This window comes from Eleutherodactylus coqui, chromosome 10 (assembly GCF_035609145.1).
Source record: "Eleutherodactylus coqui strain aEleCoq1 chromosome 10, aEleCoq1.hap1, whole genome shotgun sequence".
Classification (NCBI taxonomy): Eukaryota; Metazoa; Chordata; class Amphibia; order Anura; family Eleutherodactylidae; genus Eleutherodactylus; species Eleutherodactylus coqui.
The window spans coordinates 66,169,244-66,184,091 of record NC_089846.1 but is presented as its reverse complement, the minus strand read 5'-3'; the positions used below and the strand labels follow the sequence as shown (position 1 = coordinate 66,184,091).

At 44.3% G+C, this 14,848-nt stretch overlaps 1 protein-coding gene across 1 annotated transcript in view; it reads left to right on the top strand.

Moving 5' to 3' along the window:
* The window catches only part of SPTBN4 (spectrin beta, non-erythrocytic 4), a 130,439-nt gene that overhangs the window by 100,569 nt on the left and 15,022 nt on the right, over window positions 1–14,848 (top strand). The window contains exons 23-30 of the mRNA XM_066581209.1: window positions 1,310–1,399; window positions 2,681–2,959; window positions 4,825–4,955; window positions 7,511–7,715; window positions 8,748–9,125; window positions 9,467–9,711; window positions 11,653–11,791; window positions 14,102–14,186. Of these exons, the coding sequence (XP_066437306.1) occupies window positions 1,310–1,399; window positions 2,681–2,959; window positions 4,825–4,955; window positions 7,511–7,715; window positions 8,748–9,125; window positions 9,467–9,711; window positions 11,653–11,791; window positions 14,102–14,186 (1,552 nt within the window). The remainder of the gene's footprint in view (window positions 1–1,309; window positions 1,400–2,680; window positions 2,960–4,824; window positions 4,956–7,510; window positions 7,716–8,747; window positions 9,126–9,466; window positions 9,712–11,652; window positions 11,792–14,101; window positions 14,187–14,848) is intronic.

Genomic DNA, 14,848 nt, shown 5'->3' with positions numbered 1-14,848 from the left:
CAGTTTCTGTCAGACGCTCTGATATTTTCCTCATATCTTGCCGTAGCAGGTTTACATTACTTTGCATCGCCCCCATCTGCATATTAAGGTTGTTCAGTGATGCGTTGCCTTTAGTGATTTCGCTGAATATTTCTTTCAACGTAGGCTCCCTGGCGCACCTTTCGTCCTCCTGCCTTTGATCTTTTTTGGCGGCATCTTCTGCACTTTGGGAGGTGTCTCGTATAGTGCTTTCTGAGGTGTCTGCGTGATTTGCGCTGTGCGTGCATATGCCTGGGCTGCTTGCATTATTCATGCTGTCTTCTGTGTAGTGTTCGTCTGGATTGACACTGTTTGCACCTTTATTTTTGTAGTTGGGGTTGTCTGCCTGACTTGTGACTTCCTGCTTATTTCCAGCATGATCTTGTACAGCATGTAGACTATTTTGTTTTTCCTTGTCCTTGCTGTGTTTAGCAGGGTCCCTTGTTGTGTTTGCTTTGTCTGCTCTTTCCTTTTGACTTTCACTTTCTGCATGTACTGTGTCTGCAGTTTCTTCCTCCCCTCCTGCTCCCTCCGTTTGAGTGCTTCTCTGTGGGCTCTCCCGCTCTCCCCTCTGTTGTTTTGGGCTTATGGAGTCCTGTTTTCTGCCCCCCTCCTCCCTGGCATACCTTGCCAGTTTACGTGCTGTGTCTGCACTGTTTGTGCTGGGCCGCGGTATGAGCGTTCTCGGCTCCCTCCCTCCGGCGCCATGTTGTTTCTGCCTGCCGCCGGCTTCATCTGCCTTCCCCCGCTCCTTGCCTCGCATCATTAACTCTGCTGCTGTCTGTTCTGTCTCCGGAGCTTGCTACTGTGCCTCCGCTGCTTTTTGATTGCCTTTTGGCGTCTCTGGGTCCCGTTAACAGGATGGGAATGTCGGATCTTGCAGGAGCTACTCTGAGATGCGACTATCTACATCTCCGGCCAGGCTCCGCCCCCGCAAAACCCATTTTGAACAGCCAGTATTACTGTGTGGTATACACAAATGTCTATAGCAGTAGCAACAAATATCCAGCAAGTATGTAGCAAATCAGAAAGTTTCTAAGACCTGCAAAGTCATAAGAGTCGTGTAGCTAGAGGCTTTGCTAAGTCTTAACTAAGCCCTGACCTAGAATAGATAAAAGAACTAAGACCTAATGGATATCTCTCACTATGTAATACTGCATTGTTATACTATTCAACGATAGTAGGGGAAGGCACAAGGTACAATCGCCAACAACTGCATCAGGGGTTCTAGAGATCCAAGCTATGTCTGTAGTCCATCATATTAATTCTGCATGCATTCCATCTCTGACAGTGCTGGGTTCAGGAAAGACTTCCTCTTGCAACTTCGAAAGATCATGGCAGCAACTTGCAGACCGTGCAGCAGCTTATTAAGAAGAACCAGGTGAGTGCTTGTCTCATCGCTTATATCTATGATGGAATATGAGTGCATGACTCCAAACAGATATGCAAATAAGGAAGATCGGACAATACCTCTGCAGCGCCACCTATTGCAAGGCAGCAGTCTTGGAAGTCAATGTTAGACTCTTTATACAAGCCTTATAACAGTGACTGGGAATTGAAAACCAAACCAGAATCCATACACAGACAGCTATTTTGGGGTGATTGATGCTCATCAATGTGCAGTAGGTTTCTGGTTTGGCTAGTGAGAGGCCTGTGATGTGGGTTGGGAAGGGTATCTGTCTCCTAAGGAGAGCACCTAGAAGGTGAGTAGGAGACTTATAAGGCCATCTTTGCTCCTCTGGGAAATATACAAATGAGGAAGAAACAATACCTCTGCAGCGCCACCTATTGGAAGGCAGCATTCCTGCAAGTCAATGTTAGACTTTTTATGCAAGCCTTACAAAAACGACTGGGAATTGAAAAACAAGCCAGAATCCAAGCAGATACTAAAATTGAAAGGAAACGTACACATATGAGTTAAGGGGACCGCAAACATAGCAATTTAAAGGGTCTGTCCAACTTCTAGCTGTTTTGTTGTTGCAGGAAGCAGACAGCCCCGTACATTGGGAAGTGGCCCAGGTGGATACTTCAGGCTTAGACCTATTCAAATGAATAGTACTGTAGTGCCAACTGGGACCACTGTACCATGTACAACGCTGACTGCTTTCTGCAGCAAAACAGCTAGAAGTTTGCAATCCTTTTAATGATATGTAGCCAACGATAGGCCATCAGTGTGTGACTGACCTGTTACAACTGTATGTAGGGACATGCTGTGGAACTCCACAGACCCTGCCAGTCTACCGAACATCTAGGGGGTCAGAACTAAGGGGCTGCGGCACTCTGCAACATATTTGTGCCTGGTACTGGGCTGAGGTGTCAGACACAACTGTGTGAAAGACTGTGAAAGGGTAGATATGCCTTAAATGAGTCCCATTCATTGGCATTCCAAAAACTTTTTGGTTTCAACTTTGGAAACGGATAAAATGCACCAATTCCCTAAAGTTTTGTAAGGATGCCCACTAATATCTTGTAAAATTGATAAGGCAAGTCCACATCGCTCAGCTGGATACCGCTTTTATTTTTCAATTTCTTACAAGATGAAGTGCCGCCTCCCCAGCAGTTTTCTAACTAGATGTTTGTGCCCTTTTCTAATTTCATTGACTTTTCCTGACCAAGAGGTGACTTTGCTCCAATCTCTGGTCCTGCACTTTCACTTTATCAGAACCTGAGGAGAGAGATTCAAGTACATTCCCCCCGCGCGGACGACATCTTAGAGCGAGCAGGTGCTATTGCCAGTATTCGGACTCCGGAGGCAGAAGGGGTCCGCATTGGGTTTGAAAGCCTGCGGGAGATGTGGAACGTCCTGCGGGAGGAGACGGAGAGACGGCAGCAGCTTCTGGACATCAACTACCAGGTGCAACAGTATTATTTTGATGTGGGCGAGGTGGAGACCTGGTTAAGCGAGCAAGAGCTTCTCATGATGAATGACGAGAAGGGAAAGGTGAGAATTTGAAATTACTAATAATTTTATTGGGATAATTGCTCTTCTCCCAAGACTCGGTTGCTATTACATGAGTGCTAGTGGCTGCCATTAGTGATCTTGATTTGCTGCCTATTGCCGGGCTGAAATTGCAAGTGTAAGTGAAGCCCGGCAATTAGCTGTAACGGCACTTTGGTAATCACGCCCTTAGAGTATCTTCACACATTGCAAATGCTGCAGGCATTCCACATAAAAAACCTGCAGCAAATACATAGTGGCCAAATCTGCACCTAAATGGTACGGATTTGGCAATTGATTTACTTGCTGATCTGTTGATGGTTTTAACTCTTCTATTTAAAGGCTCGAAATTCGCAGCATAAATAGATACACTGCAAAGTTAGAATCCGCAGCAGTTTTCAAAATTTGATTTATTGCAGAAATTTTCACAGCCTATGAAGGAGACTGTAGAATTCTGCCCCGCATACCTTATACTGTGAATGTTGTGAAATTTCAGTAGCAAAATCCGCTACGGATCTTCAGCAGTCTTTATGCTACATGTGAAGCTGGCTTTAGGTTTTCCTCCTGACACCAGTTTTCTTCCATAAACCTACTTTGTTAAAACTAGTTCCAAGACTCTGCCAATTACTGCTCCTTTAATTGGCCTTGGCCCTCTTGCAATCAAGGCTTTGAATCTTTAGTGTAGACTCTCCAGCAATTCGGGTTTGCCCTGCAGTTTAGAAAATGGGTTTACCTACTTTATCACTACTTAATCGTTCTTTACTCTGTACCAGCCCTACTGGTCAAAAGGATCCCCCCAAACTCTCCCCATTGGGATCCCTTGAGATCAGCTGTAATTCTTGGTGGAAACTTGGTTGTAGGGACGATTTCACATGGCTGAAAATTTTGTGCGAGTTTGGTGTGTTGTGAGGGGCACAAAGTTTGCGTGAATATGAACCCTATTTTTTCACGTTCCTCGGAACCCATCGCCTATTTTCAATGCGACAGTAAAACACATCGCACAGGGTGTGTTGTGCACAAGAGTGCGATACAAGGTTTCCCATTGAAAACAATGGGAAACACTTGCCGAGCCTCTAACGCGCCTAAAAGATACTCCAGAGGATGGCTACTTCACAGAAGTGATGGGGGCGGTTTTGCCAGAAAAATGCCTTCCATCGACATGAAAACACCAGTTGGCAAGTGAGATATCTGGCCGAGTTTCTTGGCCTGATATCATGCTTGCCCATGTGTAGGTAGTAGAGATAAGCGAGCGTACTCGGCCACGCCCTTTTTCGCCCAAGTACCGCGATTTTCGAGTACTTCTGTACTCAGGCGAAAAGATTCGGGGGGCGCCGTGGGTGAGTGGGGGGTTGCAGCGGGGAGTGGGGGGGAGATGGAGAGAGAGAGGGCTCCCCCCTGTCCCCCGCTGCTACCCCCCCGCACCACCACACCTCCCCCCCGGCTCCCCCCGAATCTTTTCACCCGAGTACTGAAGTACTCGAAAATAGCGGTACTCGATCGAGTAATTACTCGAAACGAGTACGTTCGGTCATCTCTAGTAGGTAGCCTTTGTGTTCAGTTCCCTTGCAGTGCCTGCAGAGGAAAAATATTGCATTACACCATGTCCATTCACATCACTGGGACAGGTTCTCTAAAGAGAAATGCTCTTTGCAACCATAGCCAAGAAATGAGGATCCTGAATAGGTGACTCCACTGTATTAACTCTTTCTTCTTGACAGTAGTGGGTGCTATGTTTCCCTTATATACAGTGCCAAACTCCCCTGCATACACATAGGGCTTAGGAGCTTACTGCATTATTATTGAGTACAGTGTATAATCTGGATTTCTCATTATTATTTGTATGTAATAAAACCATTCCTTTCTGACAGGATGAGCAAAGCACATTGCAACTTCTAAAAAAGCACCTTATGGTGGAACAGACCATTGAGAACTATGAAGAGACAATAGCCCAACTGTCCCGGCAGTGTCGCAGCCTCCTTGATCTGGGACACCCCGACAGGTGAGAGTGTGACAATCTCCCCTACAAATTATATGGAAGCCATGAGTCACAGTGGCCAAATAAGCCTACAGAACGGGCTCCCTTGGATGAAACCCATAACTACAGCTGAGTGCTTGGATCCCTTCCACTTGATGTTGGGGCTGGTTTGTGTGGTTGGAGGACACGTAGCTGCTACAGGTCACAGCAGACCTTCTCCATCTCCCCCATAACTGTTATGTCAGTGGTTTCTGTGGGTTACTGCAATCTGTCCAGTGCTAAATGCATGACTGACAGTATTGTATGGAGTCTGAAAGACACTTTATAGAGTGAGGAAATATCTTCAAATATCTGATCGTGGTCTATTAATAAAAGCCTGAAGTACGATTCACTTTAGAACATACAGAGTCCGGGTACTTTCACACGTAGTGGTATATCCTGTAAGACAATGCGGAATATTCCATTATCTAAATCCACACCAAAATCTACATGTCTTAACATGCGAATTTTGACATAAAAATGCAGGCAATTTTAAGCCATTGTCAAGTCTGCATCAAGATCTGCATGTTAAGGCCCTTTTAGACGCAATGATTTTCGCTCAAAAATCGCTCAAAGCCGTCTTTTAAACGATAATTGATGTGTCCAACTGCAGTGACATTGCGCAGTTTTCGTTCAGCCATCGCTGATCGCCGATCTTTCAGCATGCTGAAAGATCAGCTATCAGAAATTCACAGCGGGATACAGCTGATACTATTGTTTCAGCTGTATCCCGCTCTCTGACAGGCAGCGTATGAAGAACAGAGCGCTGCAGCTGTGTTCTCCATATTCTGATCGGAGCGCTCAGCTGTATAACAGCCAGGTGCTGAGAGCGGGGGAACAGCTGGATACATCAGACAAGTGGGGACACCCCCAAAAGATTTTTTGAGCGACAATCGTAGTGTCTAAACCAGCCTTTAGGCTGACGAATTTTTCCACACCGTGAAATATTCTGCAGCATCTTGTAGAATATTTCGGTATGCATGAAAGCACCCTGAAGCATTTGCAACCATTCAAGGCATTTAAAGGGATTGTTCGAGTTATTGCTAGCAGTGGCGGACATTGGTGGCAGTAGGAGGATGCAGTGGACATAAATTAAAAAAAACACAATAGTCATCCCCTGCTGCCACTCACCGCTGCTCCAGTCTTCTTTTTTCAAGCACTGTAGCAATCACATGGGTTGATCTGTATCCAATAGAACAGTGTTCCCCAACTCCAGTCCTCAGGGACCCCCAACAGGTCATGTTTTCAGGATTTCCTCAGTGTTGCACAGGTGATATAATTATTGTCAGTACCTCAGACATTGCCACAGGTGTTCTTACTATAGGATATCCTGAAAACATGACCTGTTGGTGGTCCCTGAGGACTGGAGTTGGGGTCCTCTGCAATAGAAGGCCTAACAGAAATGTCACTGATGCCCATGAGACAGATTTATGGGATGTCACCTCTCAGATGTCATAGTGTCAGACCGCTGAATAAAAATGGTCCAGCGAAACAGTGAGCATATTTACTTTATATGGTTTAAGGCACAGGAACAAAATAAAGCCCCATTTACACGCAATGATATTGCTCAAAATTCGCACAAACGATGTCTTTTGAGTGATAATCATTGGACATAAATGCTACCATTGTTTGCTTTTCGTCTGAATGATAGTCGAAGATATTAAAATGCATCGTTCGGCCAGCCAGCTGGTAGCAGGGACCGCACGCTGTGATTCTCTATGGAAGCGCTGATAACATTGTATTCAGCTGCAGTCCCAAGGCAGAACAAAGGGTCTGTATGCAGATAACAGACCACGTGCTGTTCTCTGCATACAGCTCGGGGAGGCTAATTTACATGCAAATGAAGGTAATAAGCTGCTAATGGGCATTAGTGCTGATTAGCAGCTTATGCAAAATGATCACTCAAAAAAACCCTTTAAGGGCTGTTGATGAGAACTGCCTTTTTAGATGTCCTCTATAAGGGTGGCTGAAGTGTTTTGCATGGCAAAACGCTTTTACCATGAATTGCTGTGGTTTTGAGCTGCCTTTTTTTTATGTGCCATTTGTACATGTGATGCAGATTGCATTAACTCCCCAATAGTTTACTTTGATTAATAGACTTTACAATGATTATATTTTATTCAGCTGACAGCCCGCAGCAGCCCGTGCAAAGACAATGCAGCTGAGTGCAAAGTCCAGACCACATGCTGGAATTTGCAAAGAGCTGCTTGAGGCTTACATGCAAATGAAGCTGATAAAGTGCTAATGGACATTAGTGCCCATTAGTACTTTATGAAAAATGATCGCTAGAACTGTCAATCTTTCAATGGTTTGAAAGATTATCTTTGCGTGCAAATAAGCCTTAAGATAGACGCTACTTTAATGTGTCTTTGAGTGCTGTACTGTCAATATTATAATAATGCTTTATACAGACACGTCTTCTCAAGCTTTTGCTAAATGATATCGGATGATGATTTTACAGTATAATTATTTGCAAGTCATCTCTGTTCTGTCTCTATATTGCGCTCCCAACTAATGCACTGACTACTGTCCTTGCATAGTGAGCAGATAAGTAAGCGTCAATCTCAGATTGATCGGCTCTACGTGTCTCTGAAGGACCTGGTGGAGGAGCGAAAAGGACGTCTTGAGCAGCAGTACTGGCTCTTCCAGTTGAGTCGTGAGGTGGATGAATTGGAGCAGTGGATTGCAGAGAAGGAGGTGGTAGCAGGCTCTCCAGAACTGGGCCAAGATTATGAACATGTAACGGTAAGTGTAAGGCTGGTTTTAGGCAGTTGTAATGCAGTCATGGACCTCTCATGATTCTAATGAACCAAACTTAGATTCTCACAAGGGATACCAAACTGCGGGAAGTCCATGATGCTTAAAAAATTACCTGCATTGCAATGGTATGGCATTGGCCTAATGTTCACTATTAAAAGGAAATTCTTGTTAGAAGCATATATCACCTATTCACTACATAGGTAATATTAGTGCAGGGCCATTCACTTGTACCCTCACCCATTGGCAGAACTCGAGATCCCAGTCCCGCTTCCGCTGGTCACAAGACTGCAACTATGGAGAGTTGTAAAAAAATTCCTCCTAGCTCGCGTTTTGCAACTGGGACCAGCAGTCAGATCGCCACCGATCTAGCATTGGAGAGGTAATAAATGCTTCTAGTCAGAATACCACTTTAAGTATTTTTTCCTATTACTAATTTGACAACTCGGTCTGGTAGAGTAATTTCCATTGGGGTTGATGCAAGCTGCAGCAAGTACCCATTCCATCCATAGGACAGTTTCAGACAAGCTTATTGTCATATGTCCATAATACGGATCCGTATTTTGGATGTGTTATAGAGGACATTACAACCATATGTCTTTAGTTTTTCAGCACTATTTGATCAATATTTACCTCCGTATATTTTGTTTTCTACTGATCCGTATTTACCTAATCAAAAATAATAGCCATATGGAGGCAAATACGATAAAAATAGGTCATGCTGCGTTTTTAAAAAACAGTTGTAAAAAATACGGCCCTGTGAATAGATACATAGGTATACACTTAGCTGCATATTATAGTCCACAAAACACGGACCAAATATGGAGCTAAAATACGCTTGTCTTACAGAAACCTATGACAAACTGATTTACCACGAGTTTTTGGGGCACTGTCATCAATGTCCACGTAAAGGACATTGATCCACGTGAAGGCCGTTGCTTCTCCTTTAAATTTGTCACCATTAACAGAGCACGAGCAAATCCTATCACATAAGTATTTTTCATGGTCTTCTCTTTGCAGCTTCTTCAAGAGAAGTTCACAGAGTTTGTCACCGAGACAGGCAGCATCGGGCAGGAACGCATCTCTGCCGTCAATCAGATGGTGGATGAGCTCATTGACTATGGACACTCAGATGCAGCTACTATAGCAGAATGGAAAGATGGCGTAAATGAAGCCTGGGCGGACCTAATGGAGTTGATGGAAACAAGGGCCCAGATGCTTTCTGCTTCTCATGAATTACATAAGTTCTTCAATGACTGCAAAGAAGTCTTGTCCCAGGTGGAAGAGAAGAAGCAAAGGGTGCCAGAGGTGAAGGCGCAGGAATCTCGACTCTCAGCTGGTTCCCTGCAGCGTATTCTTAGTTCATTTGAACATGACATTCAGGTTCTTGTCACTCAGGTGAGCGGAATGCATTTAATACTGTCCATACAAACTTCAACCTTGTTTTCCCCATCAGAGGTGATCAGTGTGGCCCCCTTCATCACCCGACACACATCGACCCTGTAGTGAAGTTCCTGCCGTACATGTTGTAGTGTATCACAACTGACTGATGCAATGGCTTATGGGATGCGTCCTTGCAGATTTGAGTTTCTATTTCCATTGTTGTCAAATGCACATATATACGAGTGTCATTAAACGGGAGTTATAAATGATGATCCTGATGTGAAACCCTCATAATAATCCCGACATAAAATGTCCCAGTGTCAAGGCTTATTCTCAGTCTTCTCTCCACTGGGCAGGTACGGCAATTGCAGGAAAATGCTGCACAGCTGCGAACAGTCTATGCCGGGGAAAATGCAGCAGCCATCGTCACCAGCGAGCAGGAAGTGATGCGATCTTGGAAGGAACTCCTGACTTCATGCGAAGACTGCAGGCTGCAGATTACTACTACCAGTGATCGCATGAAGTTCTTAAGTCTCGTCAGGGACCTCATCTCTTGGATGGATAGCATTATTTGCCAAATTGGCACAGGAGAGAAGCCCAGGTAAGTAGAATATTGGTGGCATAAAACAAAACCTACACAAGAAAAAAACTTGAAAAAAAACCAACTTGAAGAAATAGAGGATGGGGTTGTCATGCCTCAGACTTAGGCTAGTTTCACACACCTGAGCGTGATATTGGGCTATTAAACTCTGTGTCAAAAATGCCTCCCATCACTTCAGTACAGTTGCGATCCTCTGGCGTGGCTCTCATTGTTTTCAATAGGAAACATCTCATCACACTCACATCACACGATGTGTTTTCCATCCCCACTAAAAACAACTTGTGATGCGTTCTAAGGGAACGCCCAAAGATAGGACATGCCATAATTTTTTTCCCACTCCACAATGTGGGAAAAAAATCCCTCATGTATATGACCCCATTAAAAAAATAGTGGTTCATAGTCACGTGGGATTTGTGGGTCTCGTATTTCACTAATCTCATGCAATTTTCATGGTCGTGTAAAAGCGGCCTTAGTCCTTTGATACCGGATTACTGGATTCTTCTGAACAAGTCACGTTCTAGAAATGTAGCACAAAGGAGTAGGTGTAACGGCAGGAGAAGCTGCTTTCTATGTCACATTTAGCGCAGTGTTTCAAACGCCACGCTAATTGTTGTACTATGCCTCCATTGATCTCAATGTTGCTTTGCAGACCTGCAAAACACAAGAGATTTTCAAGCACTGTCTGCTCTATTTTTGTGATGCATCACAAAGATAGGGTGTGTTTAAAAACGCTGCTTGAATTCGTGGTAAAATGCTGCAAAACAAGCCGTTTTGTGAACGCATGTGTGAGAATGGCTTTAGCAGTCCAATATTGCTCCTGAAGAGAGCCTCTAGAGGGAGAGGAAATCATGTTGAAGGGCCCATTCACACAGGTGGAATATTTCCACAACCACAGCTAAACCTGCTGCTGCAGATTTCCACTCCCACTGCCGGCATACATGCGGATCTTGGTGCAGAATTTTCAGCATTTTTGCTGTGGAATGCAGAAATATTCTCCCATGTGAAAGGTCCTTAGGGCTAATTCACACGGACGTGTGCAGTTTGGATCCATGAAAAGTACACCATTAATCACTGCATGTATATGTGTGTATTACATCGGTTTTTGATGCGTGTGGGGTTTTTTACGTCCATATTGCATCCTAATTCACTGGATTTTTCACGCGTGCAGAAAAAAGCAAACAGAAGAAGACCTTATCGGTCACTTTTTTCCCCAACGTCACCTGACAACATGCATGAAAAATGTAGTGAATATGCAACTGCTCATTTTCTGCATTTTTACATGATCCCCTTAACTTTGATGGGTAATGTTAGTCTGTACATATGAACAATAATGGGGCATGCTGCTTTTTTTTTTCCATCCATGTGTAAAAAGTGTATATCTAAATACACCAATGCAAAACAATGGTGTTATATGCGGTCTATATAAAATATATGTACAAAGTATTCCTATGTGAATGAGCCCTTAGGAGCAGAAAATATCGTGGAAGGAAGTCTCCCGAAAACTCAATTTTTAGTTTTTGAGAGGAATTTTCTTTTTAAAGGATTGGATTGAATTAGTGTGCATTTTGTAGTGTCTGTTTGGCATATGCGATGGGAAAGCTCCTAGCCAAATGTTCTGTAGGATCCCATTCATTGGGCAGATGCTAACAAGGGACCTTGTGGCCTCTTTCAGGCCAGTATACATTGGCATGCCTTTTCGTTTTTAAACTGTATGGAATATTGTTCTTGACTACACAATCCCCTACATACGGAGGCATCTGTAATGTATACAGCACGGTGCTATTCTTTTTAATTTGGGAGCCTAGAGCTGAGAGATGCCACTGTATGCCCCTACTGTGCCCCGTGTTGGAGGCATACATCAAGAAATCCTTTGACCTACACTGCAAACGCCTTACCTTACATGTGCAGCAACTGCTAATTACCATCTTCATGTATTCGTAGAGATGTGTCTTCCGTGGAAGTTCTAATAAACTACCATCAAGGATTAAAGTGCGAAATGGAGACCCGAAACAAGCGGATCGCAGATTGTGTGGAACTGGGAAAGTCCTTAGTCCTGAACAAGAGGCCGGCAACAGAAGAAGTAGGTGATCTTGTCTTGTTGAGCGCTTGTGCCCACATACTGCGGTGCTGTAAGTGCTCCATGTACCGCTAAATTACAGAGTTATTTTCTGCTATATCTAGGGACTCCTAGACGTCGACGGGCGGCTCATGCGCACGAGCATTATAACTTTGTAAACCTCTAATGTCACATATTGGTCACTACTAGATGCAGCATGAAGAAATACAACATACTCTAAAACCAATGCAAGCGAAGAAACATAGATCATAGACACCAGAGAAAAAGACCCCCTGGTCCATCTAGCCTGGCCTTAGATTACTTCTCTCTTAGGATACATCTACGCTTACCCCAGGCAGCTTGAATTCATGTATTGTAGACTTTCTAACCACGCCTGCTGGAAGTTAGTTCCAAGCATCTACTACTCTTTCAGTAGGATAATATTTTCGGATGTTGCTTCTGATTTTCCCCCAATTAATCTGAGATTGTGCCCCCTTGTTCTTCTCCTTCGCTTCCTAAGTAAGGAACTATAATTTGTCTCAAAATTAAGCCAGTTCGGTTTCAGACTAATGTCCCATTTACACAGGCCGACAGTCGTCCAAAAGACTTCGAGCGCCGAGGTCACCACTAAGGCCGTTAGCACTTGTGCACAGCGTTTAGACAGGCAGAATTCACCCTTGGATTGCTGGCTTCTTGCTCAGCGCTTCACATTCTACGGGGGGCGTTTACACGCAATGACAAGCCCACAGTGTTTTTTATGCTGACTGAAAGTCGACAACAACGAATAGTAGACAATTTTTTGTATTTACTTTGGACGATTATTCATTTGAACAAATTTTGAGCGGTGATCGTGCCGTGTAAATGGCCCTTAATGCTGTATTCACACAGGCAATTTTGCCATGTGAGTTCTGCCCTGTTTCGAGATGGGGTTCTTTTCTTTTGCAAGTTCTGTCCTCCATGTCAATGGGTTAATTCACACACGTAATTTTTCTCTCAAACTGACTTTGAAAAATCGCTGCATACTTTCTTTTTGTGCGATTCTTGTTCAGAGATCATCCATTATTTTCTATGGGTGTGTAAAAATGCATCAAAAACGTATGCCCTGTTACTATAGGGAGTGCATGAAAAATATGAACGGATGCAAATTGCGAATGGAAATTGCAAAGACCCATAGAAAACGTATCAAAATTGCACAGGAAATGAAAATTTTGTGACCCAAATTGTACTCACCTGTGCGAATACAACTTAAGGGCTTATTCACACAAGCGTATATTGGCCAGCATTTTCACGGACGGACAATATACGCTACCATCTGATGCATTCGATTCCAATGCATTAGATCACACAGGCGCTTTCCCGGGCGGGGCACTTTTTTACTCTGGGCAGGAAACTATAGTCTTGGCCGGAATACAGCCGCTGCCATTGACTCCTATGGGAGTCAATGACAGCGGCCGGAGAAGGGAGGTGGAAGAGAGTTTAGCAGCATGACTGCTAAACTCGCTCCCCCTTCTCTTCTCCTCTCCGACCCTTGCTGCTGTTTGCAACGGGAGGGGACTCTGCCCTGCTCTGCCCTCTCCCATTACTGACTGCGGACAAGGGGCGGGAGCTCAGCTTTACTCCTGTCCCACCCACCTCCATTGCAAACAGCCGGAGGGGAGGAGAGAAGAGGTAAACCAGCGAGGTGAAGGAAAGGGGGAGGGAAAGAGGAGACAGCTTAGCTCCGCTAAGCTGTCTCCCTCTGCCCGACGGCATATACGCTGAGCCCGTGCATCACATGGTAGCGTATATTGGCTGTCAGATACACGCTCATGTGAATAAGCCCTAAGGGTGGCCTCACACAGGCATGAGTTTTTGCACTCAACTCAGCGCAAAGTATTTGCGCCGTGAACAGGTCTGTTTTGTGATCATATCGGCGTATTTTACTGCCCACAAGGCGTGTTCATTTGCACGTGGCAGATGAACATGCCGTGATTTAAATGGCTACTTAGCCTAATGAGTTCCAGATGTGTTCTTTTTACTGTAGCCTTTTTCCGCATCTGCTTGCGTTTTGCACACAACCCCCATAAACTTCTATGGAGACCTTAGAACTTAGTTGCAATATGTGGAGCGCCTAAGTTCCGATCTGTCTAGTACTTCCCTTTGTGGATCTCGTTATTATTGCAGTGTACGGGTCAGATGTCTTCACATATAAAATATATTGACATGGTCATTGCCTTTCTATGAAATTGACCCAGTTTGAGTGCGGTTGCTGGATGCATAAGTCAATGTGGATGACATTTCTGTATAACCATACACTATATGTTAAAGCTCTGTATATATCTCATTTTCCTTCAGATCAAGCAAAATCTGGACAGATTGATGGCCAAGAAGAGAGAGATGCATGACCAATCACAGAAACATTGGGAGTGGCTGCAGCAAAGTAAATGCCTAATTTGCTAGAGGAGGAATCTGTTATTGGGAAATAAAATCAGAAAATGCCAGAGAACAGCGCCCCCTACAGCACCCATGTGATGCTATCCAGAAACAAGTCCAACCCACCAGGTGTCGAGGATGGGCCCACAGGCTCAACCCTTGCACCAAAAGCCAAGTATGCATAAATGATAGCACTCTGGCTCCCCCATCCATCTCTGGACATCCTTGGCTGGAGTGCGCTGTGAAACCGTAGGGCGAACGGTCTCGGTACGATAACCTGCAGAACAAATGGGGAGAGAGAAAAAAACACGCGCTCAGAGGACAGCGGTATCCACTAATTCACCAATAAAAATACTCAGTAAATGACCAGAGACTTGCTTCTGTAGAGTGGGTTCCTATACCCCCCAAAAAGTATCCACAATTAAGCCACCAAGATGCATCAGTTTCAGACTTCAGACAATGGTAGACATGGTCCAAAGTTCCATGCAATGCGCTTCAGGGTTACACATTACCCATTTCTTAAGTATATAAGGAATGAACTTCGTGCACTGTAGTAATATATATAATAAACTTTATTTGTATAGCGCCAACATATTCTGCAGCGCATATTATATATATATATATATGTAGGAAATGTGATCACATTGGAATTGGCTGTAAGCGGATACC